We start from the raw sequence: 26302 nt of genomic DNA, 5'->3' as shown, positions 1-26302 counted from the left end.
GGTTACAGTTAGTGGCATTTTCAGCTTGGATTTTTTGAGCGAGGACAACCTGTAATTGCTTGAGTCGAGCCTTACTGGACTCTTTGTGTGAAGGTATAGTGCAGAGTGAAGGATCCTGCTGAATCATTACCCTGTATTTTGAGCCTGCTTGCACATTTTAAATTTGCTTTGAACTTCTCCCCTCTCACTTTTCTTGATTTCCGTCGTTTCTTGAGACAGAATTTATAGCTTCTGCAACTTAAAAGGAAACCTGTAGTTAATCCATCATGACTGATGGTTGCAGTGGAAAGGCCTCTGTCTGTGACTCTGTCAGTCATCATATATCAGCTGTTCCTCTCTCATCTACTTCTTGGCTGTCTGTCTAAAATGTGTATGAGTGTGACGTTGGTTAGGGGGAAGTAGGGGTTCTGTGACCCTGTTCACAGTAACTATACACCCCAGAAGGGACTTTGCTGTCCTCTGTCTCATGTTTAGAGTCTTAAGAGCTTAAGAGGCACTGAAGAGATACCCAGAAAAAGAACAAGGCTGATTGAGAGAGAGGAGAGGCTGGTGTTGTAATTTGAGTAGCCTAATGTACACATCGAATGTATAGATAATTAAGAATATATATATAAAGATCATTCCACAGACCTTGTGAGTTTTAGTTTGGGTTATTGGACTTGTAGGCGGCAGGTTTTTGTTTTTTTTCTCTCTCCTTTGCTGTCAGTATCTCAGTGTCTATTTTGATTTAAACGATGGCGGCTTTCCTGGGTTTCCGTTTCATCACAGTGCTGAGTAGGAGAAAGAGGGGAGGCAGGAGAAAGAGGAGAGGTCAGCTGTACAGTTGTCAGTATTCTATAGGTGCAGCCAGCGGTCTGGTTTCTGGTCGCGTGTAAGGGGCGGTGCTGATTTCTGGGTTTATAATGTCCTGAGGTTGCCCCTCTGTGTTGGTACACAGTCGAGAGCAGTGACCAGTTGAGCAGTTTACTTCTAGCGTCAGAGGGACAGACAGACAAAGCGTCTTTACGCTTCATATTGATTAAATTGATTTTAGACACAGCAGATCTGCGCTGGGAACCTTTGGACTCCAGAGTAAACCTGGATGTTTTGGAAATTAGGTCTCATTTTCAAACAAAGCTTTAGTCAATTTTGAGAACTTTGTTGTGAAATGGAGTACCGCTATACCAGGAGATACTATCAACCTGTGGTCTCTCCAGACCCAACAGGTAGGATCCTGACTGATGGAAATATATTAGAAAATATACTGGTTGAGGTAAGATATATATATATAAACTATCCCCAAAATGATAGACTTTTACATTATTTATGATGGCAGTTGAAGGGACGCAAGTATTTTATATGTTTATAAGACCAGAATTATTGGCAACATCTGCGCATGACTGTGCAAATCACAATTAGCTGGCTATCCTCTTTACTTTTTAGCAATCATAAAGGTTAATACACACTTTTTTTTACATGCAAATCATTGCAACTGCACAATGCCATGGGTAAACGGATAAGAATCGCTGCAAATATTTTTTATTATTATTAGTGGTGTCAAGATTTTGATTCCAAATTGAAATTCAATTTTTTTTTTTTAAATTTCGATCATTGAAATAGTACTTTTTTTTCTCTTCACCCCTGCCTGTTTGTGTGCATTTGGCAGCTGTTTAGCGCAAGCATCTGAAGAAGAAACAAAATGATACTTCGACGATGATAGTGTATCTTACCAGTTGTCTGCAGCTCCACTTTTCAATTTGTCACCATGGGCACTACTGTAGTTGGAGTTGACAAAGAATCCGACATGGAAAATCCTCCTGTCTGCCTCAAGTTTCTGGTGTGCAACATTTTGCTGTCCAACAAAGAACGCATCGTTGACAGAAAAACTCTGGTGTCTGGACAGCTGCAGGATAATCCTGACAGCTGCATGATAATCCTTCACCACAGTAACTGTGAGTCTGCGAAAGCCTGGCGGAATCCCGAAGCAGAGTATTTTTGTTACTCTTAAACTAAAGTTAGTCATATGAACCGGACTGAACTGTAAAGAATGTTAAGTTTACCTTTTGCTCTATTGTAACCTTTGGAAATTGAACTGATGGTTCAGTTGAGTTTGTCAGTTGAGTGTTTTATTCCACTCCCCAGCAAATAATTACAGATTTGTTTGCGTAATAATAATACTGACTCAACCTCTTTTACTGGTTTAAACTCAGTCAAATCGATGCATACATAAATGTCCAACGACTTGTTGATTCTCTATAAAATCAACGTGTGATCAACATGTCTTATAGTCATTGGTTGGACATTTATTATTTGTGTCTTGACATTTATTTATTTATTCACTTATTGTCAGTACTGATGGTTTATCATTGTCTGATGCTCTTTTGTGTAACCCCTCTTGGTTTTGTTTTTGAGGATTAGTGTTGAAATGCCATTTTGTTTTGGAGAGCTTTAAAAAGTCTGGCATGACAGAAATGTTTGAAGGGGTCACTGCTTTCCAAGGCACCCCATATGAATGTGTGCTCACATACTCCGATATGCACACAGCTGTGTGCATGTGTGGAAAGCGAGTGTGTGGAAAGTGTGTGTGTGTGCGCGCGCACCTGTGTGCATGAAGGTGTGTTTCCAATCTATAATTTAACTTTCACATGCTGTGTGGTGAGAGATCATAAATCATGAGAGCTGCATGCTTGCCACTGTTCATTTATATATTCCCCTGCTGTTATGTTGTGTTCTTAATCAGTGACATTCAGCCACTGCATGTATTGCGAGACACATGAACCCCTCACGTGTCAGTTAACAAAGTGCTACAACTCTGGGTTATTTGTGACATGAAGGGAAGTTTTCTCTTAAATCAAAAATACATACCTTACCTGTAGTGCTGTCAGCAACAAACTAGTCCGATTTCAAAAGCACGACTGGTAAGAGAAAAAAAGCACAATGCATTGATTTATGGGTAAACTGGTAATCTTATACCATTATATATTTTATATTCATCTGTAACACTTCAACTTCAGTGTTGGTTTCAGTAAAGGTTGAAGGACAGGCAGCTACTCCCAGTCCTGTGTTAGTGTTACATTTGTGTCATGACAGGAGAGGACAGAACTGGACTGGACCGGTCACGGTGGCTTCTTCAAAGAGGTCGGGAATCTGTCACCTCCTAAATTACAGGGCAAGCATGGAGTTTTAAAGAGGTGGAGAAGGAGAGAAAAAAAGAACACAAAACCACTTATCCTTTGTCTTGTCTTGTTGAGTTGGACAGATTACTTAGAGGTAACTTGACTTTAAATATTAACATCTATTTATTAGTAAATACTGCAAAATATTTAGAACTACGACGACAACGCTGGAAAGTTATTTTCACACGTTCCATGATTATCCTCTGTGACACTGTGACTGGTCCTTTATGAGCAACCCAACATGTACAGGCCAACGTGCTGAGCTTTGAGTAACAGCCGTCACTCTGTTTGTGTGAAAAGCCCCTAAATTGTTTTGCACAAAGGCGTTTCAGTTTGTCTTCACCTTTCCAATTCAATTGTATTTTTTTTGTGTGTTACAGAGAAGAGCGGAAAAGAGGTGATGTCCAAAGGCTCCACTGGCATGGAGGTCATCCTGTCTTCGCTTGAGGTAAGTCCACTTGTCAACACAACGTGACATGAAAGGTTTTTTTTTAAAATTTAAGATAATCCACAGGCCTTGTTGTGAGCAGTTTCATGTAGAAACTATTTTCTTTCTATCTTGAAGTTTCACAGTAAACGTACTGTTCATTTGTGCAGACAGAAATAAAAAAGTACTGAGTCGTGCCCTATAAATTTGACCATCGATGCCAGTCTTTGTGCTGAGCTCAGTATTTACTGCACAGACAAGAGGATGGTATCAATCTTCTCCACTATCTCTCAGAAAGAAAGCGAAAAAGTGTATTTCCCAAAAGGTCAAGCCATTTCTTTAAGAAAGTATTTGGCACTCCCTTTGGCAAATCTTATTCAAACCCAACAGATATCTGTGATGTAAGCTTTTTCCTGAATAAGCTCACTGTTTGAAACACTTCACGCAGAGACGTAAGTATAAAAACTGCATCATATAGATAAAATGCATCGATGCAGTTGTGGGAAAGCCTGCTGCAGATGTCACACTGACACGTTGTTTGGTTTGAGAGTTAACTACCCACCAAGGACAGAGAACACCCTGTAAAGTAGTACCTTTACCTTGAAGAAAATGAAGAATTATATAAATCCTTATACATATATACATGTACCTGTATATTGTTTAACAAGTGTGCTGTGTGTGTCTTCGACAGAACTCCCGGGATGTCCAGACCACTCTGAACATTTTGTGCATTGTCAGTGAGCTGCTGACTGTGGGTGAGTGCAGTTTTCTTTCTCCTTTTTTTTTATTAAGAATTCATGATTTTAAGAGGTGATAACAGCATTAACTTCCCTGCCGGCTAATCACTGAGTGGGCAATTTAACTGTCATTTCTCATTTTGAAACAAATCTATTTGGTACTGCATCCAGTGTTTCACTTTTGCATGACTGTGAGAGGTATTAAGCATAATAAAAAGAGGCCTAAACATTTTTTTGTGCTACTCAAATTATTAAATATAATATACTAAATATTAGTATTAATTTCTAGCTGGGATTGACAGTGTTCTAAGAATAGTGTTATTCAGGATTGTAGCTACATATTCACAACAACCTTCAGTAATTTAAAGCTATTGCAAGGAACTTTCATCCTCAGACTTGTCCAACTTACATAAGTCAGAAATGTGCTTCAATGACAGGCATTAGGCAGAACTATTAATTTAAAGGCAATAGCGAATAGAGTAAATGAAGGTCTTGTTTGCTTATGAAGGTCTTATAGATAAATTAGTTTTAAATTGAGAGTTTTTTGTTTTATATCCAGTTAAAGTTCCTTGTAGTATGTTTAAGGCCATTATTTCTTCTGGCCACATTGTTCTGCTCCCATCATGAATAATATTTGATCACATCTCATGCTGTCTCATTGGTTGTTTTCTGTCTTAGGCAGAGGACGCAGGGTGGGAGTGTTTGTTTCTAAAGGAGGAACTGGGGTATTATTCCAGCTTCTGATTAATGCCAGCAAAGAGTTTCCTCCCAGTGAGGAACTTATGCTGCAGCTTCACTCACTGCTGGCGAAGGTCGGCCCAAAAGGTATGGTACATTTAATGGCTGGGGAGCAACTAATGTTTGTTTTCACGGACTATTATTTGATGTCGCTATTGTCTCTGTTTTGCTCATTCATAAATTATTAAAATGTTTTATTTATATATATATATATATAACATCATGTCACTTATTTCAACAATTATTTGGTCTTTGCTGTTAAAGATGCCCAGATGAGTCTCCTTGTAAACAAATAAAGGATTTGCTGACATTCATTACTTGTGCTTAATATCTGCATCATAACTGACCTTTCAACACCTGTGTTCAGACAGAAAGTTTGGAGTGAAGGCACGGTTGAGCGGAGCTCTGAACGTCACAATCAACTTAATGAAACAGAACCTACTGAATAACAAACTACTTCTGCCCTGCCTGCAGGTTCTCAGGGTTTACTCTACCAACTGTGAGTCATTTTCAACCTCGACATTCACTTTTGAAAATGTTGCCATTCTCTCTTAATCACATTAGTACCAAGAAACACAACAGATCCTCAAACTGATGATAATAATAATAATGATAATAATTTGAATACATTGGCCACTCCATGTGAAGAATTTGATGTTGGTTTCTACTTTTTTCTGATGTCTCCTCATTCCTTTGTGTGTTTGTGTGAAGTGGTGAACGCTGTGTCTTTGGGTAAGAACGGAGTGGTGGAGCTGATGTTCAAGATCGTAGCGCCGTACAGCAAGAAGAACACCAGTCTGCTCAAGTAAGCAGTTGATTGTGTTAATTAGCAGCATGAATGTGGTGTTTTCACTAAGTATTGACGTCCACGGGCCACATCTCCTTTACCTCTATCACACAGAGATCTGCCATTGATGTTTGTTCAGACGATAATGTAATCTCATCTGTCTTGTTTTTTAATCAACAGGGTAGCTCTGGATGCACTGGGAGCTCTGCTCAAATCCAGTGAGTCATTTGCTTTATAATATTGACTTTTGACTCCTAGTGTGTTTAATTTGTGTTTGTGTCAATGTGACATTGCGCCCTTCATTATAAACACTTTGTATTTGTCTTACTTAGCTTCCAACATTCCCCTCTTTATATCTACGTACAGAAACTAATGCTCGCCGTGCAGTGGATGGTGGATTTGTGACCGTCTTGCTGGCTCTGTACCTGGACTGGCACCGCAATGACACACGGCATCGCCACATGCTAATTCGCAAAGGGCTGCTGGTCTGCCTCAGGAACATCACCAACATCAAGCTCGGCAGGAAAGCATTCATAGAGGCTGATGGCATGAGGATCCTTTACAACACATCCACCGTGAGTGAGAATGTGACATGTGCATGGCAAACAGTTAAAATATGCAACTCATAAATGCAACAAACAGACATGTCCTTTCTCACCTTCTCTGTACTTTCCTTGTGGTTTTGTTTCCAGGAGTGTCTCCCGGTGAGGACTCTGGATCCACTGATCAACACTTCCAGTCTCATCATGAGGAAGTGTTTTCCTAAGAACCGTCTGCCTGTGCCCACCATCAAATCAGCCTTCCACTTCCAGCTGCCAAATGTACCTGCTGCGGGCCCTGTGGCACAGCTGTACAACCAGCCACCTGGGGGTGAGAGCACACTAACCAACACACACACACCGTTCACTGTATTGTGGCTGCGCTTATCAGTGTTTGCGCATGGTTTTCATTGAGAATTATGCAGTAGAGACAGATGCATACACTCTTTGTCGCTTGTAGATACTAGTCCATGCACAAGCACACAAACACACACACAAAAGAGGTCCACTGATGGTAGATTACATACTGTTGTAATTAAAACACTTTATAAGAAACCAGGCTGTTTAACTCGACTAAGTAAAGAAACATAGAATAGTGATATATACTTGGAATAATGAAATGGAATTATTATATCCACTAATAATATCTGTATTACTAAACTTCAAACTATCCATAAAATGTCAAGCTGGGTTAGGATTTGTGATTTTGAGAGATTATTTTCCCTCAAAGTCAGTAATTCCAGTTGAGAAGCCTGATATTTTTAAGGATGAAAGTAGCAACAGCTACCTATTAATGCAGATTAATTGGCAAAAGCTGATTAATCCATGGACGTCACACACAAATAATGATTATTTCCCTGGAACGACCAAACAGTTTTCTGGCAACACTCTTGACACTGCTGCACACAATGTACCCTACAGGAAGAAATCATCAGCTCTGCAACAAGCCCTTAAAGAAGGGTAAGACGTACGTAAGATTATACAACTCCATCCTCAGAATGCTTTCTCATTTAACTCACGTCATACTAAAACTTCACGAAACGTAACACATTACGTGTTGGTAATACAGATGCTAAGTACACATTGCTTAGTGCTTGCTTGCTCACCAGTAGACTTATGTTCTGCACTGTACTCAACTAATTTGTCCACAGGATGTCATATTTGAGCCTCTTTGCTCTTCCCTTCATCTAATCTAAAATGAGACATGTCTGGTAAAGATGTAATTTTTCATCTGGCACCATGAAATCTGCTTGATAATATGTGCAGGTTCACACAGTTGAGTTAAATTCCTCCTTTTGTGTTTTGCAAACAAAAGCTCCATAAAAATAGTGATAAACAACACAGTTTTGACAGCTCTAATTGGCTACAACAAGCCAGTAACTGCCTCCAAGATGTGTTGACTCATCTTTATTCCTAAAAAACATGTCAGTGATGTCCATATACCCAACCACGGAGAACAGTGTAGCATAACAAGCTGCTGCTATTACATAAACTCGTCAGTGAGATCACCGGCTCGATAGGTCTGAAGAAATACTCTCGAAATTTCTTCTGTCCTCTAAATCTCACAATCTCATCTCTGGATCATGGCTGCTCACATCTTTTTGTTAACATTCTCTCTCTTCCTGTCATTGTAACGAGACTCAATGACCAAAATCAGTTGAGTTTTACCAGTCTGGTTATGTGTCAGCCATACACTGTTATTGTGGGGACATAATGAACTCCAAGCCTGGGCGAAAGCAAATGCAAAATATGTCTGTCTGTTGTGAAGACAGTCACCTAAATAGTGTGTGTTTGCTCAGTGGATGATGTAGTGGACGAAAGTGACGATAATGAGGAGGCAGATGCAGACACGGAGAACGATACTGAGAACGACGACGATGACAAGGATCTACTCGTTGCGGTAACACTCAGCACTCACACACACACGCCATACTTCACATGACAACATTACAATTGCGTGTTGTTCAGAGTTCAAAATGTTCAGCATATTTTCCCCGCATGACAGATGTTATGAACATTTCTGTATCACCACTATATTCCAAATCAAATTTTCTTAAATCTTCACATTGTTATCCCGTCGTCCTCATTTGGGGACATAGTTTTATGTGGAGCTGCTGTTCATATGATCCCAAGTGTCCAGCGGAGGGCAGCCATAACTCACCAGTCCATGCCAAACACTTTCCTGTCACTATGTCAAACATGTCAAACATGCATTTACAGCTGCTGATTTAATCTAAACACTGTTCTTCCCTTACCAAGTGTATGTAAGAAATCCAGAATGGCACTCACAACTTCCCAAGCACCTTTGAATCCCTCCAAAACTAAATGGCCTCACAAAATGAGTCGGTTGTGGTGTCTCTGTAAAAGACTCTCACTTCCTTCATCTTTCCATCTCATGGCCATTGAGCATAATCTTCAAATAGAGACAGACAGTACACAGTTCGAAGTGTAACATCTACATATATATATTTGTGCCCTTTTTGTTTAATTTTCAATCAGAATGACGACATAGAGACGGACCTGAACAAGCTACACCCCAAAAGGAACCCTGGACGTCCTCTCGAAGAGTTGAAGGTGTATGAGAGGTTCTTCCTGGAGCTTTCTGAAGACTTCCAGGTAGCCAAGATGTCAATTTTAACCAACAGGAATTCAAGCTGCGTTGGCATAGTCATATTATGTGAGAGGTTAGACTTTGCGGTTGGTATATTTTTAACATGATCTAGTAAAACTTGATCTTACTGGCTCACTGTCAGCTTTCTTGTGTGTCTGACAAAATTAGTATGGGGCATCAAGTGATTCTATAATGGTCACAGATAAATCTGACATTTATCTTTTTTTTTATTTTTCTTTTCTTTTCCTCTTTTAATTATTTATTTCCTGTTTCTTTTTTCTAGTTATTCAAATTTATAGACTTATTTTGATTTTATTTTATATTTTTCTTTTTATGGTTATTTATCACTTGTTGTGTGTGTGTGTGTGTGTGTGTGTGTGTGTGTGTGTGTGTATAATGATTTTAATGATTTAATGCACTTACATTGAATGTCTGAAATTATAGAAAATTATTTTGTAGAGCTGTATTCCATTTATGGGTACTTATCTTTGACCATTCACATAGTTTTATGACCCTGATGAAGCACTAAGTCAAACAAGTTACTCTTGTCAGTGTTAATGAAAAATCTTTCTGATCAATAAATCATTTTCCTCCAGGGCTACAACTTTGATTGCTCAAAGAGTGCCTCTACCACATCTGCATCATCACCCTTCTCCTCATCATCAGCCACAACTCAATCCTCTCGGCCGATTATAGTGCCCACAGCTCAAGCCCTGTCCCCAACGCACGTCCCCGTACCGAGCTCTCAGAAGGATTGCAACTCGACCAAAGGAAAACACACCCTGCCGTCTCCGTCTGCACCCACTCCCACTCTTCCTGCTCCTCTGACTCCTCTCGAACTGGACACCATCCACCTCACCAAGGACCAAGACAAAAAAGAGAAGTCCCACATTCCTTCCCCCGACACAGGTACAAAATTGTCTCCTTCTCAGGGGCAGATGATACAACAGGAGCTAGCGAATGTGTTGGAGCGTGTCTCTCTAGAAGAGGCAGGGGTCCTGAAGGCAGAGGAAGAAGGAGGAAACGGAGACAAACAGGAAGAATCGCCAGTCAGTGCCACAAGACACATACAGTCTCCTCTGCTCTTGGGGGGTATTGCTGCTCGACGTGTGGGAGGAGGAGGCAGTAACTTTGGTTCAGATTGTGGCTCAGAGGGTGCTGAGGATGAGGGGGGAGAGGGAGCAGTTCTGGAGGTGCCAGACACGGCGCTGCTCCTCCCGCTGCATGACCCTGACCTTTACGTGGAGATGGTGAAGGGGACACGCTCTGTACCCGAGTATGCTGAGGTGGCTTACCCCGACTATTTTGGCCACGTAGCCCCAACATTTAAAGAACCCCTTCTGGAGAGAGTTTATGGTGTCCAGAGGTGAGACATTTCTATGAAATGTTTGGTTTGCAGAAATTATTTGGCAGATAAAATGAAGAGGGTATGAAGATGATAAAAATGTGGTATAAATCAGAATGCATCCAATTTCCAGGCACAATTTGGAAAAAGTTTAATGCAATTATTGTGGTGACATCCTGGGGTTCTGCATGGCAGTCTAAATTGGCTTTCCAGTCTGCAAGCTTCAAGTTTACACTTTTAATACTGCTGCGAGTGGAAGATTATGGTAGTGGTTAAAGGCTTTTATTATAGCTGATTGCATTTGTAATTAATTCTTTCTTATAATGGAATGGAAAAACATATTTGTCCATTCATTCTGCTAACCAAAAGTTTGTTGTGTGTCTAACCCTGCAGGTCTAAGATATACCAGGACATTGAGAGGTTGATTCATCCTAATGATATACTGGATAAAGCTGTTTACGACCTGGACATTCCGAGGTGAGTCCTTGAAGCCTGCCAAAGCTAATACATCTCCGAGGCCAAATGAAGCTCCTCACAAGTATCACTTGCTCCTCCTGAATATTGTTGTGACTTGTTGCGTTTTAGTTGTCCTGTGATCGAAGATAATGGCGAGTCCCTGAAGTTTAACTCTCAGTTTGAGTCTGGCAACCTCAGGAAGGCAGTACAAGTTAGGAAGTAAGTATTTATTGTCACATCAAATACAATGCAACAAGTGAAGGTACACAATTAGATTAGTAGTTTTATTTTAATTGCCTGTTATCGCATCAGTAACCTCTGAAGTTCTGGTCAACTTTTACTGTATTCAAACTTCTTCTCACTACAATGTTAAAGAAATTATATTAAATAGAAAAAAAATAAAAATGTGTTGCATTAATTGGGTCCATGTCTCTGCAGATATGAGTATGACCTTGTGCTGAACTCGGATGTCAACAGTAATCACTACCACCAGTGGTTCTATTTTGAGGTGAGCGGTATGCGTGTTGGAACAGTCTACCGCTTCAACATCATCAACTGTGAGAAGTCAAACAGCCAGTTCAACTACGGTGAGGGGGACAACAACATCTGGATCACCTCTGTATGAGATCACGTTTCAGATAAAAAGCGTCATCTGACACACCAACTACTGTTAATCTTCTTGGCTTTATTACCTTTCTCCTTGTGTGTGCGCGTCCGTGCGCTTCTCTGTGTGTAGGCATGCAGGTACTGATGTACTCTGTGCAGGAGGCGATCAGTGGCAGACCTCGCTGGGTCAGAACAGGAGCAGACATCTGTTACTACAAGTAGGTACACTCCTGAGGATATATGACCATACAGTTTCACAGTTATAGATCACAGATTTCACACTGCGTACCAGTGCTGCCATGCTGCACATAAAGTCTATTTTTACTATGCCTATTTACATACATAATATTAGGAACAACCTATCAACATTATTAAATGACCTCAATGATAACCATTAAATGACGTCAAAACATGTCTGACAATGTTCTGCAAAATAAACATTATAAATAAGTTCCAATTGATTGCAGAGTTGTTGTATTGACTTGCAATAGATGATATAGGTTCACCTTATAAATTGTCCATTGCTATATTGTGCAACAACGTTCCCTCTTTTCCATAGGAATCATTTTGCGAGGAGTTCCATCGCAGCTGGTGGTCAAAAAGGAAAATCGTATTATACAATGACCTTCAGCACAACCTTCAGCCATAAGGATGATGTCTGCTACTTTGCCTATCACTACCCATACACATACTCCACTCTTAAGGTAGTATTGCAATACTACAATGTACTGTAATATAAAGGAGAGGGATTTGGTTTGCTGTGCACATACTGTATTTTTTTATTCTGTTCTCGTTTTATTTAATCTCCCTCCAGGCCCAATGTTATCCCAGATGCACCTGCCACTGTTTTGTTCCCAGTTTTTTATCATTTATATGCTCTTCATTTGCAACCTCTGATAACTGCTGTGCTTTCCAGCCGCTGCACATTGATTATTTCAATAATTATGTTGTTATAATTAGATTTTGTCGGCCTTTATTGAGAGTGACTATGCAGAATATTTCATAACAAAAACAAAAGAGAGGCCCACAAGTCAAAAAACTGTCAGCGCAACAATACAACAATAAAATGTTGAGAACACAAGAGGCGTGGAGGATTTAATGGAAGTTGGTTAGTTAGTGAAATGTAAAAACTTGAACTTGTTGTTCTGTCATTGTGTCCTCAGATGCACCTGGCCAAACTGGAGGCTCTGAGGACACCTCAGATCTACCTGAGACAAGACAACCTGTGTGAAACCCTGGGAGGAAATGACTGCCCGCTCCTTACCATCACTGCCATGCCTGAGTCAAACTCCAATGATCATATCTGCCAGTTCAGTAAGTAAATCATTGTAGGTTTGTGTGCATGTGTCTTTTTATTTACTCTGGATTTTTTTTTACCTCCTGGAAACCTTGAAAACCTTTGTAGCTTCACGAGTCATGGAGACTATCTGGGATGAGTCAACTGGCTCTTAAATGTAAACTTAGATCTATGTATTTGAACACTCAATTGCACAGGTTGTTATTACTGCATATTATATATTTATTGTTTGAACCCATCGTTCCCATATTCAGCACTGAGCCTGAGTGCATTATTCTGGTGAAATAAAGTTAAATTGTTATTGGATGATAACGAATCACCAAAATTGCCCCAGAAACCTTTCAGTTTTCCTGAAAATGTCAATGTAATTATGTTAGAAGTTGAACAGCTGGCAGCCTAAAGCCACTGATAATTGGCCACAATATCTAACAATGTAATGGCTGGTGGAAGTCCAATCTTGACCTTTGAGAACAGTCTGTGAAACAAAATAGTCTCAGTGACTCACCCAGGGGTCACCCACTTTTTTGAGACATGCACCGTGTTAGCAACCCCTGGATGAGCCTGTCTGAAGTTTCAAACCTCATCTCATTGACCTCTTCAGCAAATGGAGCTCTTTCACATTAGTGAGTTAGTTCATGGACCTTTTGATAATAGATTATTTTGTTACAAGTAATGTCTTTTTTTTTTTTTTGGTAAAACTTCTCCAGGCCTTTGTCAAAGATTTCTGCTCCCTCATGCTTTTAATAGTTCTGCAAAATGTCCGCGCAGAAATTCTCTAATAACTGACAGAAATGTTCCCTTCTCACTCACAGGAACATTAGAGTGAATATTACTACACGGGAACAGCCCCGGGGTTTCAGGCCATGCCAGTATTTCTCAAATAGCTTTTCTGCCCGGTGTAGTTTACTGATGCTGTTTCTCAGCTGTGAAAAACTTTAAATTGAAGAATCTTTTCTTTTTTATCCACATTCCATCTTCTTCTGTTTGTGTTTGTGCTGCGCTCTCCCTCCCTCTCTGCCTCCTCAGGGAATCGTCCATTGATCTTCCTGTCGGCCAGAGTGCACCCTGGAGAGACCAATGCCAGCTGGGTAATGAAGGGCACACTGGAGTTCCTGATGGGCACCAGCCCGCTTGCAGTCAGCCTGAGAGAGGGCTTCATCTTCAAGATAGTCCCCATGCTCAACCCTGACGGAGTTGTAAATGGAAAGTGAGTTTAAAGAGTCCCGAGAAAGCAATTAACGCAAAGTCACGCTTTCAAGTATGAAGATGCGTACCTCTGCTAAACCTGGGCCTGCACGTTGGTCACAGCTTTATTTTAATACCACACACAAAATCTTGTCTTCAAGGATTCTTCAGCTGTTGCTCTGTTTTCCTCCACTCTTTCTCCTTCCTCTCCTCTCGTCTGCCGTCTCCTTTCTGCTGTAGTCATCGTTGTTCTCTGAGTGGAGAGGATTTGAATCGGCAGTGGCAGAACCCCAATCCTGAGCTCCACCCCACCATCTACCACACTAAGAGCCTGCTGCAGTACCTTGTACACATGCAAAGAACACCACTGGTATGACCTCTAACCAACTGCACTTAATTTACTTGGGAGCTCCCCTAACATCTTATTAATGGTGGTGTCATTTATCTTTGCTCAGCTGCACACCCTGTTTGGCTGCATGTCCACTAAATTTCACATCAATAAATCATCGCATAAGTTTTGACACATAAATGCAGTCGCCATAAACAACAGCCTTTACTGGCCTCTGTGCTGCACTGTGTGTCAAGTTAGGTATAAAGGGATATTGCTTTATGGGAGATTTTTGTTTTTTTACTGTACAAAGGGTGATGGCTTTACGACACAAAGTAAGGTGAGGCTGCTGTCCTTCCTCTGAAAACTGACCTTAGAAAATGTTATATTTTTGTGTTTGTTGTCTTTACGCAGATACATAAGTAAACAAGTTTGTTGGAAGAAATGAAGCCAATGTTGGTTCACTGGCTTAATGAAAAATGCAATGGAATGAGCATCACATTCTTAATACTTTCCTCCCTCTATTTCCCGTGTGCGTGCGTGCATGTGCATCTACTCAGGTGTTTTGCGACTACCACGGTCATTCCAGAAAGAAAAATGTGTTCATGTACGGCTGCAGCGTGAAAGAGACAGTCTGGCAGTCCAATATCACTGCTACGTCCAGTGACTTACAGGAAGACCTTGGATACAGGGTGAGTACAAACACACACACATGCACACAAATGTGCTATACCTGTAACACACTCAAAAACAAAATAAATGAGCAAGCACTCCTCCTTACCTCTCTCTTAGCCTTGATTTTTCTTTCAGGCTGCTGTTCTCACATCATGAAATATTAACTTTATCGAACTTTACTCGCCTTTTTATAAGTTTTATTCATATTGCCCCAGAAAAGAGATGCAGCTTATATTTTTATCAGTATCCGCTGTAGTGTATGCATAGAAATCCATCTCCTGTGTCGCTCACTTAAGAAGAGATTGTAGCACCATTTTACACCACCTTGCTGAATTTTTGCACTTTAAAACTGACAGTAACTGATTACATTCTCCCTATTCCTACGTATCTTAAAGGGGACATATAATGCTCATTTTCAGGTTTGTGATTTCACTCTGGATTACTCCTAGTATAGGTTTGCATCCTTTAATGTTCATAAAAATGCACCAGTTTTCTTATACTGCCCAATGCTGCAGCACTGTGTTCCCCCTCTGTCTGAAACATTATGATTTGGCTCTTTAAGGCCCACCTCCAGAATACCCAGTCTCCTCTGATTAGTCAGCTTGCAAATGCCCGACCCAGCATCGCGAACAACAACAGAGCAGTCGTGCTAAATCAACTGTTACATGCCAAACCAGCTGCTAGGCACAAATCATGCAAATATGTGACCCGGTGGTGTTGTGTGATGTCACAAAGTCACAGAATAAAAGGTGGCACTACTGACGAGACGTTTCAGGGGCAGTGTTGTCTGTGGGAGAGAAGAGCTTCTGTTAGTGCAGACATTGAAATTTTTAACTTTCAAGATGTTTTACCAAGACACAAACTTTTACAAAACACAGAAGGAAAGAAAAAAATGAAAAGGCATAATAGGTCTCTTTAACATATCCTATTTTGCTTCTTGCTTTCTGTTTGTATTTGTCTGTCTGTCTCTGCTGTGGATTTCTTTATTCTGTGTAGTTTAATTCCTGAATCTCTGCGTGTGCTGGTCCTGAGTCTATTGGCATTAATGTGTTTGTGCACAAGCTTTTATTCAGCAGACATGCGTAAATGTTGTGAATTCACCTTGAATTTTACTCTGCAGCAGGGGAGGAATTCTTTCTTTCCACACACCAGCCAAGCTGTTCAGGTCAAGATCAGGTTGCTGTTTCTCTCTACATGTGGGAATGCAGAAAATATTTCTCACTGAGCAGAATGCTAATAGAGACCCCGGTTCGATGCAGAGTTTCCTGGTGGACATGTAGCTTCAGGCTTCAAGTCCACAGAAAACATTTCAAATTTACAGCAGTCAATACAAGCATCTGCTCTGTACATAAGCCCAGTTTTGTTGGACACAGTTATTTGTCGCTACTATAAAATGTATTTTATCGTCTGCCTCCAGATGCACTAACACACACAAACACACACACACCTACCTACACAGACACTCTAGTACCTCAAACATTTTCCTGTGTTTTTCAGACTCTCCCTAAGATCCTGTCTCAGATCGCCCCGGCCTTCAGCATGGGGAGCTGCAGTTTTGTTGTGGAGCGCTCCAAAGAATCGACTGCCCGTGTTGTTGTATGGAGAGAGATAGGAGTTCAGCGCAGCTACACCATGGAGAGCACGCTTTGTGGTTGTGACCAGGGAAAATATAAAGTAAGAGTTTTTGTGTTTTCTTTTATAGAGTATGGACAAAGACCTGCCAATGTCATCATCATGTAGCTAAATGTTCCCTTTATACAGCTTTTATATTTTGTGCCTTTTACCACCAAGACAGTAGAGAAATTACGAAAGAGAGAGATGTGAAATGACATTAATTTAAGAATGGAGATGTTGAGGTTCATTATCAGCTTCCAAGTGTTCCAACATGTTTTTGATTTGCATATATGTTAATTAAAGAGCAGCTTTATGGAAAAATAATGAAATTAACCTGAGCTGTTTTCCTCTCTGATGAAGTCTTCACAAAACAAGAATTAATCTCTTGGTTAATGTGTCCGGTTTTATCACATAATACAGGTGTTTTCGTTGTGTCCTAGAGAGGGAGGTGCCCCTATTAGTCTCCAAATGTCCACCAGGTGGAGCTGCAGTCCTTTTTTCCTCCTCCTCTTCCTTTCACCTCTATTTTCTCTATGCCTTTCTTTTGACCCCTCTACCTCCCCTTATTCAGTTTCTCCCTCTTTCCACCCCAGCTGATTTCCTTCCTACTGAATACTGCCTATGTCAACATCTTGCATATCCAGAAGCAGTCTAGGGATGCCATTTGGCACTGATTAGCACCCCCACTGGTTTGTGTGGAAGTGTTTGTCCAGATGTGCAGGAACTAATGTGTTCTGTATTTGAGCTGCATATCTGTGTGGCCTGGCCAAGTTTAGATGTCCCTAGCTCTGCTCTGGGGAAAAAAAGAACATGAAAGTTGTGGGGTTGAGTCGAGGGTAAGCTGTATGTGTGTGGTAGTGTGTGTGTGTGTGTGTGTGTGTCTGTCCCTGTGTGAGTATTAATTTACTTGTGTGAGTGTACATCACTGTGAAGACTCTGTTAGGGTTGCAGGTGTTAGTGCTATGCTTTTTGAATGTGTCCTTCCTGCAAATGAAATATATCATCATGTGTCTGCATGAAATGTTTCCTCAGCGAGTGCTTTCCAGCATTGAGAATTGGGGCGTTTGAAGATGGACAACGGTTCCATCCCCAGGCTCCAGAGGAGCTATAAAAAAAAACCTCAGCGGCAATTTGAAAGTCGATTTCTGTTTGACCTTTTGAAATTATTTTTGACAATTCAGCTGCATGTCAGTAGTGTGCGCATACTGTACCTGCAGGTTCGTGTGACGGCTGAACATGTTTTTTGATATTCTCTTTGATGTGCATGTACATGTTCTCTTCAGGGTCTTCAGATCGGCACCAGAGAGCTGGAGGAGATGGGAGCTCAGTTCTGCGTGTCCCTGCTGAGGCTGAAGAGGCTGACGGGGCTCCGCAACCACCAACACCTGCTGGATTTGGAAAACGATATCATGACACACACGAAAGTAGTCAGGTTAGTAAAGAGGAGAATCCTGCAAAGTCACCGGCAAGCAACAACGCACAGTTCATGCATGTAGGCACCCACATGCTCGGAGTCTAGTTGGAGTTGGAGTGCAGTGTTTTAGATCTCACAACAGGGTTTTCATTTGTCCCTTAAAACGTCTGAAGTTCAGTGATCTGAATTTAGGCTTAAAAATATACATTTTGTTCAATTGGGCATGTTTTAGGTAAGATGTGTATTAATCAGGCTATAACAAAACTACAGACCAAACCAAAATGGAGCCAAAAAAACAATAATGTATGGCTTGCATCTGCTCAGAAAAGCAACTGCGCTAAGTTGTAGACTTACTTCTTGTGTATAAACAATTCTGTGTAGTCATGCTCAGTTGACTGTTCATGTTAAATGTAAATTGATTAATTTAGTTTGTAAGTAAGTCTGGCATTTCCCTTCATATCCTTCAGACTTTTTTTGCCAGTTTATACATAAATTAGATCTGAAAATGAATTTCAATTCATTTCTTGTATTTCCCTCGTTAAAAAATGCAGCAACCCTGCAGAAATAAACCATACACAAGTGAGGATTTAAGTCTGTGCTCTCATAGAAACAAAAAGGCAGACTAACACCGCTGTTGTTATCCTTATGCAACCTCACCAAGATATCTAAGGTGTTAAAAGTGTTTTCTATCGCCACAAATTCTACCTGGAAAACATTGAAATGTTTTTTATTGCGCAAAATCACCCTCCTCACTGCCAGGCACGTACTCCCTTGGCACTGATACTCAACAGTGTGACTGTCAATCCGGATCTCCTCTGAAGCACTACTCAAGAAACAAATGAAGGCCTGCATTTATACAGGGCTGCTGTGAGCATCATTGAAATTCTATCAATGTGTGATGAATATAATGAAAACTCTGGAGTGAGAGAGGAATGGGTATGAATAATTGTCAGCAGTGTCATTATTTCTCTAAGAGAGCATTAAAAAAAAAGAAAAGAAGACAGGATCTTTTTCCCGATAGAAACCTTTCACACCTACGCAGTGAGGTTTTTAAGGTCCACAGTGAGCAGTCGATGGTGCACGATGGTACCATGTGGACTAAATGCACATGGAACATGCAAACTAGTCGCCTGTAGCTGTAATATAAATATATACACACATTAAAGTGATCAGTGTCAGAACACGTCTTCATCTACTTAAAGGGCCAGTGTACTCAAGGGATGGAATCTGTGCAACTGTAAGACACTAATCTTAATAATTAAACCAAAACAATGTATCTTCACCTTGTTTAAACGTCTTCATCCTCCGTGCCTGCATAGTACAAGAGTGCCAGCAGTGATTCATCGTGATTATTATCTTGGTGTTCTCAACTTATTATTGCCCTGGGGTCTGTCTTTCTCTCCCCACATAGAATAGATGAGTCCAGATGAGACAAACCCAAAGTTGTTTTATTTCCTCTGTGTGTGTGTGTGTGTGTGTGTGTGTGAAATAATTACAAAATCGAACATTCTCTTCCCTTTTTAAATTGGTGCTTAAAAGATTAGTTTGTTAATCATTAATCAGAAGATAAATTAAATTGGGAAAAATACCAGATATGCTGTGCAGCTTCTCAAATGTAAGGATTTGCTGTTTTTTTTCTGTTTTATATAACTGTAACTGTAATGGATTACATTTTGGCTTTAAACTGTGTTTTGGATAAGATTGGGAAATTAAGCCATTAATTGATAAAATGGTACCGAAATGAATCGTTCATCAGCCAACACTTTAAACAAGTTTATTTAACTAATTAATAAACTTACTTTACTTTATTAAAACCTTAAATCTAAATGTCACAACTGCCCCCTTTGCCACACACATGCAGATGCTGATTAGTGTGATGTGACGCCCTCTACAGTTTCTGAGTGCAACACTACTATCGTAAATACAAATCCCAGGTCCGTAACACTTTGCCAGATGTAACATTGCTGACAACAAACAAGATTCATCATCATCATCAACAACATAGTCTTATGTGTTGGGAACTTGTGTGTTGAGGTAAACATGTGTGTAATGCTGTGATCCGACCCTTTGACTGAAGTTACATCGTACAGAAACAAGTGATGGGCGACAGAGTGGCTGAGACAGAGACGCCAGTCACCCTATTACAAGACACTGCACCATCAAAATTATTTGACTTTTATGGTAAAATGTTTAAACTTTTAAAGATGACCCAAAACAGAGGGTAAAAGATAACTGAGGACAATTATGTATAAGCTCTGAGGTCATGATTAAAATCTGAAAACAGACCCAATCAAAAATGTTTTCAAATGACCACGTAGCTGTGCTGTGTGTATATGATCAACTCAATTTAAATTCCCTGTTCGGAAATATGAAGTCCACACAGATTAGATTTTACTTCAGTTCAAGGCCGCAGATGAATTATTAAACTTGGCCAAACCCAAGATGTGACCACCAAGGTTATCTTAATTTATTTTTTTAATCTGCAGCGTTGTCTGCGCCACAGATTTGTTTAAGCAGTTGATTTGAAACCGTGGCTTTAAAACCACTCAATGCTCACATCTCTCTCTCTCTCTCTCTCTCAGTCTCCCTTTCTATCTCCCGGTCTCTTTCTCTCTCTCCTACCAAGCTACTCTACTCTCATATTGATATATTCATTCATCATTTATGTGTCTGATCATTAAGGGACTCCAAAAGTGTTCTGCTGCTTGTGTGTTTGCGTGAGTCTCCTTTGGGATTGGTCGCTCTCCATTCCGGGTTTATGGTTTTATGCATAGGGGCCCAGTGTGGTACCACTTACCATTTAATATATGATATTCTGGCCGTTGGGATGCGTCTGCAAATAAATGGGTGTCTCTGAGTGAGTAAATGGGTGGATACTGGCATGGGCGTGTTTCTGTGTGAGTGTAAAGAAGACAGAAAGAAGACTTATGGTTGTGTAGATATGGAGACTTAACCTTTTTAATGTACACACACGCGGATCTGTATATTAAGATGGACTGTGTTTGAAGAGACGGTGGATACAGAAAACCCAAAGAAAAGAGGGTTTGGATTGGGTTTGGTTTTCTGTAATGGCCTGTAATGGCTGACTCACAACTCTCATTATCTGTTTGGACAATATTCTGTCCATCCACATCATTACACACACACACACACACACACACACACACACACACACACACACACACACACGCTGCACACATTTACTGTACAAATACTGACGCACAGTTTCTGCCTCTGTCTCTCCCTCCTGCACTCACACACTGCTGAGCTTGGTGGGAGATCATTGTCTGAGCCCCCCTGATCGACTGTCTCCTTGGGATCACATTTCAGACCATTAACACCATTAAAAACCCACTAAAGCCACTAAAACCTCAAAGAACCAGCAACCATTTAACCATTAAGACCCACAGGGAGAAAAAAAAACTAACTTCGCCAGTCATAGCACACAAGCACAGTGTCCAGCCTCTGCTCTGTTGTAAAATGAATGTATTTTAATGCAATGATTTTTATAATCTATGATTTGTTTTTAATTCATCTAGAGATTATCCTGTTTCACTTTCTCTGCTGCTTGTTTTTTCTCCTCCGACTGTTCAACAAATCAAGACATTTTAAGACAGCACCTCGGGCTCGTGGGAATTTCTGACATTTGTTGCCTTTTATTAAGCAAACAACTTACTAATGAATCTTAAATAATTGATACGTCCATCAATAATGAAAATAATCATCTGTTGCAACCCTCCCATTACCGCGTCCAAACTCAAATTATTTCAGCAGACATTTGTGAATGTTGTAAGATCACAGACTTTGTTCTTTTTTTCTTTTTTTTTTATAAATTAACATCTCATAAAGAACATGTTTATCCAAAATGATCAATCCTACATTTACATTTCAATCCTCATGCTGTTTGTTTTTCTGTTTTCTGTGCTTTGAAGAAATGAGTTTCTCAAGAGTGCATTTTCAAGGACCATGAAACCCATTTCAAATGCATTTTCTTGGGTGTTTTACTCTGTGAAATCAGAGAGCTCTTAGTGACTGAGTTCAGTTCAGAGTGAAGGAGAGCAACATCACATTACTCACAATATATCAGAGTGAGGATATGTGTTTGTTTCTTTAAGAAGGGCTGTACAGATGTTTATCATTTATTGAATTGTTTCTGGTAATAAGTCATGCAAAAACATTTTGTAATTTTAAAATATCCAGCATCAGCATCACTGCTCCTGTAAAGCTGACATGATGTATGCTGCTGCCTCCAAATGGAACGTGTGGCTTACTGTGATAATGTCTGTACATGACATGCTTGGCATGCAAAGTTTTATTCACTTTTTTATTAACTTCCATGAAAATGTCTGTTTTGTTATCCAGCAGTAGCACCACCACCTACGTGCTGGAAGAGGATGAGCCCGACTTTCTGGAGGCGATAGACTACAGCGCAGAAAGCAACGACGAGGACGCCGAGGCCGAAATCGAGCAAGTTGGCGAAATCCTTGAGATTCCCGATCAGCTGTCGGACTCCGAGACAAATCACAGGGAATAACGCCGAGGTGTTTATCTCCTCTTTACTTGGCAATCTGAGCATTAAAGCAGCCAGTGTTTGGATTGTTAGCTAAAATGAAAGATTTCACTGGTGAATAGTCAGAACCCACCCACAATAAACTTTCACTTGACCCTCATATATATAGACAATTATCATACGTAGGCTGTGCTGACACCGATCGGGTGCTGTTTTTCCCAGCTGTGTTGCTCCTGCGGGTGCATATTCCACCTGCCTCTCACTTCCGACAGGATGGATTTCAATGAATGTTCTCACCTTTCACCGTCATACTATAACCTACATGAACTGTAACCCCTGACCTCAGACACCATGTAGCCTCTGAGATTCACATATAGCTAGCCAGAGCAGCAAACAGCAGGCACCGCCGATCCTTAACTTGAACCCTTGACCACACGCTCATTTTTCACAGCCGATCTCACACTGGCGCTACCTGACACGGCTGCAGTAGTGTAATAGAGCCTTCTCTCTGTACTGTTTTTGAAACCTCTCTCACCTGTGACCCCGTGTTTTGATCAAAACACTCCTGGTGATCGAGGGAAACTGGATCTCCTCCACTGACCAGCTTAGAGATCCAACCAAACTGCCTTCTTATTTCCCTTTTCTTTCCTTTCTGTAGTCTCACCCTGCACTTTAACTTTCAACTCCTTTGGTTGTTTAGGCCGTCCTCGTGTCTTTCCTTGCTTGCCCATCCTTTTTTTTTTCCCCCGACAAGCCAAGGTGTCTAAATGTGATACAGGGATGATCGAACGGCTCTTAGCTTAGCTGCACGTTAATCATCCCGAGTGTGTCATGTAGAAAAACCCACTCAGATGTTACTGCACTTGAGTCGTGACCTCACTTCCCCCGTCCTCTTCGGCCGCAGTGCACGTGGTCCGATCGTCCATGTGCTGTTTGCCTTGCTTTTTCCAAAACTGAAACTATTTATATCACTCAGATGTAGAATGTTCACGTCTTTATCAAGACACACCTTGTACAGCTCATGAAATGCAGATATAACCACGCGGCACAGACTAACTAACACAGGTTCAGTGTGAGTGTCTCGCTCAGCAGTAGAAACATGAAGATGGAATGTAAAATAAACCGCAAAGCGATGTTGGTGTTTTTCATTGTTTTAAAGAACAGTCAGTATTAAAATATTAAGACAGAGCCGTGACGAACAAGATGCATGAGCTGCAGAGAGCAGAAAACCCCTTTTGCACTTTGGATAAACACTATACACACAAATCAAAGAGAAACAAACTGTCTGGGAGAGAAACATCAGCTTCACGTCACAGTTTGCAAACCTCAACTTTCAGTCACCTCATTAGTTTGAAGTTCTCAGAGCTCAGCCCCAAAGCTGATGGTAACGTTGCTGTGATGTTTTAAAGAATCATACTGGAATTTAGTTTCCTTTCTATCCTTTCCTCCGACCTGTGTGTACACTTTGTGGTTTTGCTTAGGAGAGAACCCGTGCATAACAGATGGTGCTTCGTCCTGAGAGTATAAAGATGTAGCGTGTTGCATAATTCTTGACGTGTTTATGGAGATGAGAGATGTTTCTGTTGCATTTGTACAGCTAGCGCATGGCTATGTTTTTTTTTTTTTTTTTTTGTAATTTATTATTATTGTTTCTGAGGTTTCAAAAGAGGCATTTTGAGTGTATGAGTGTAAGTGTGTGTGTGCAGGAGTTTAAGTTATTCCATTATTTAGCTCAGCTAATATCCTTACAGTGTGTTTCTTCCTTTAAATTTGATTACCTGCCTCACTCTCCTTCACCTCCCCTCCAGTCATTTTCTCCTCCCTCTCTCCTCTTTCATTCCCTTGTTTTCTACTTTCTCTCAAATGTTTCTCATGGTCATCTTAAAAAAACCCAGGGAGGTCCTTGTTCTGGGAGCGTGTGTGTGTGTGTGTGGAACACATAGGTGATACCTTGCGTGTGTGCTGTTTTATGTATTTTATTTGTCCGTAGCAGGTTATGCTGGGCTACTTCTGTTTTTATGTTTGTTTGGAGGTACATGAGCTGAGATGGAAACTCATTTTAATTTGATTGCAACACAGAAAACTGAAGCTAAGAGTGAACATGGGAAATAAAATGTGAATGTGGTAAACCGTACGCTGCATTGTATTCATTGTTCCTGGTACTGAACAGTGTGTGCTCTGCCACAGCAAGGTTGGATTATTTTTCTTTTCAGTCTTAACAACCATTACATTTACTCGATGTCTGTCCTCACGGAGACCTTTTCTCTCAAACTTTGTAAAGTATCTGTGACGGATCCAGACTTAATTAAGGGGTGGAGTGCTGCGAGTGACAGAACAAAACACGTAATGAGGGAAAAATGTTTTTCTTACAACTGGGTCTTATTTTCATAGTTGACGTAGAGTTAAGATAATTAAGTTAAACTCAATTTGCGTAAGCAATCTTCATGCTCCTCATGTTTCCAATGCTGCACACACTCCTTGGTGTGGCTGTGTGACGTTGTTGATTCTCTACAGTGACCTGGTGAGGGAAACGTGAGCAGAACCAAGAAAATAATAATTTACAAATAGTTCATGGAGACAGATCATGGTTATGTCTAGTCACCCGCATGTTGATGGAGAGTCAGGTGAAGTTTCATAGTCGACAAAACATCTTCACAGCAAAACATCCTTGCAGCCTTCTCTTAAAAAACGGAAGTAGATGGGACTAAGTAAAAACACATAACGGTTCTATGTAGGTTGCAACACGTCTCCAGAAGCCTGCAGACATCAAACTGTTCTGAAAAATGTTATTCACACCTTTGACCCACAGTGAAGCTCTTGCACCCATTTCAGACTGTGTGCTTACTCAACGTTTTATCTGAGCAGCTACTGTGAAGGCTTCAACCGTCGTTATATTTTTATGTGTCGAAACAAGTCTCCATCTTCTTCAGCTGTTGGTAGATTACGACTGAAATGTTATTTTTGAACTAATCCTAAAGTCATGCATGACTCCATAAAATCAACTGTGCCATCGTGTTGCTAACACTGTACACAACAATGACCCCTCCTTTAAGTTAGGCTTGGTGTTGTAGTGGACGAATCCAAGCCTTTGTTTAAAGTGAAATCCTTAAAAAAAAATGCAGGAAGTTTCAAAGAGCTTCAAACCGTGCTCTGGCACCTTATTTTCATCTGAGAGCAGCTTGTTTACTCAGTTATGGAAGCAATACATATTTCTGAGTTTGTGTTATTACCTCATTAACGTAGCAAATATGACATTTTCCCCCCAAAACTGCATCGTGCCACTTTAAAAGAACAGGTTTCACATTACTCTCATTCTAGTGTTCCTTTGAAGGACTGCCCATTCAGTGTAAATAATTGGGGACAAAAATCCACAGTCCTCATTTTGTGCAAAAAATTAATTTCACAGTTCAACTGAAGCTAATACGAAACTTCAGCAGAGTTAAACAAATTAACTGGGTCTCCTCCAAAGTTACAGTTGTTTTGGTCCCAGCTCCCCCCTCAAACCAGTCAGGCCCGGAAACTGAGAGAAAAACAAAGGAGAAACTTGAAACTGCAAACAAAGTAACTTGGGAAGACATTCGCTGGATTTAACAAACTCAAACAGCTGAAGCTCCACGTTCACTTTATAAAGGGGATGTTTATTTGTATGTGTATGTATGTGTGGACAGAAGGAATGAATACTGAAAAATATGAACCTGCTCTTTGAGTTTGACATCGTCAGGAGACTTCTTCATCTCTCTGTGTGACACAGGGAGACACTCTCACATCCACCAATCAATCTATCAATCTATCTGTCTAGCTATCTATGAACACACAAGTGGCAAGAAGCCCTCTGTGTGGGCAGATGTATCAGATGCATTTTCGATGGTGATGAAAAG

General features: G+C 40.6%; 1 protein-coding gene across 3 annotated transcripts in view; it reads left to right on the top strand.

Moving 5' to 3' along the window:
• agtpbp1 (ATP/GTP binding protein 1) overlaps positions 1–24558 on the top strand; it is a 29247-nt gene extending 4689 nt beyond the window's left edge. For 2 of the 3 annotated variants that reach the window (XM_037099006.1, XM_037099009.1), the window contains exons 4-26: positions 3536–3603; positions 4274–4337; positions 4998–5144; positions 5425–5556; positions 5769–5862; positions 6025–6062; positions 6211–6419; positions 6537–6714; positions 8183–8283; positions 8883–8999; positions 9591–10360; positions 10733–10816; positions 10925–11014; positions 11234–11382; positions 11532–11619; positions 11961–12105; positions 12565–12715; positions 13725–13905; positions 14124–14253; positions 14772–14903; positions 16384–16560; positions 17784–17932; positions 22277–24558. In XM_037099006.1, coding sequence (XP_036954901.1) covers positions 3536–3603; positions 4274–4337; positions 4998–5144; positions 5425–5556; positions 5769–5862; positions 6025–6062; positions 6211–6419; positions 6537–6714; positions 8183–8283; positions 8883–8999; positions 9591–10360; positions 10733–10816; positions 10925–11014; positions 11234–11382; positions 11532–11619; positions 11961–12105; positions 12565–12715; positions 13725–13905; positions 14124–14253; positions 14772–14903; positions 16384–16560; positions 17784–17932; positions 22277–22448 — 3566 coding nt within the window. In that variant the 3' untranslated portion in view covers positions 22449–24558. The remainder of the gene's footprint in view (positions 1–3535; positions 3604–4273; positions 4338–4997; positions 5145–5424; positions 5557–5768; positions 5863–6024; positions 6063–6210; positions 6420–6536; positions 6715–8182; positions 8284–8882; positions 9000–9590; positions 10361–10732; positions 10817–10924; positions 11015–11233; positions 11383–11531; positions 11620–11960; positions 12106–12564; positions 12716–13724; positions 13906–14123; positions 14254–14771; positions 14904–16383; positions 16561–17783; positions 17933–22276) is intronic. The other variant, XM_037099007.1, reaches the window with a different exon arrangement.
• Positions 24559–26302: the final 1744 nt, after the last annotated feature.

Source organism: Acanthopagrus latus, chromosome 5 (genome assembly GCF_904848185.1).
Source record: "Acanthopagrus latus isolate v.2019 chromosome 5, fAcaLat1.1, whole genome shotgun sequence".
NCBI lineage: Eukaryota > Metazoa > Chordata > Actinopteri > Spariformes > Sparidae > Acanthopagrus > Acanthopagrus latus.
Note: the sequence above shows the minus strand (reverse complement) of the source record. Positions and strands in the feature narration are given on the sequence as shown.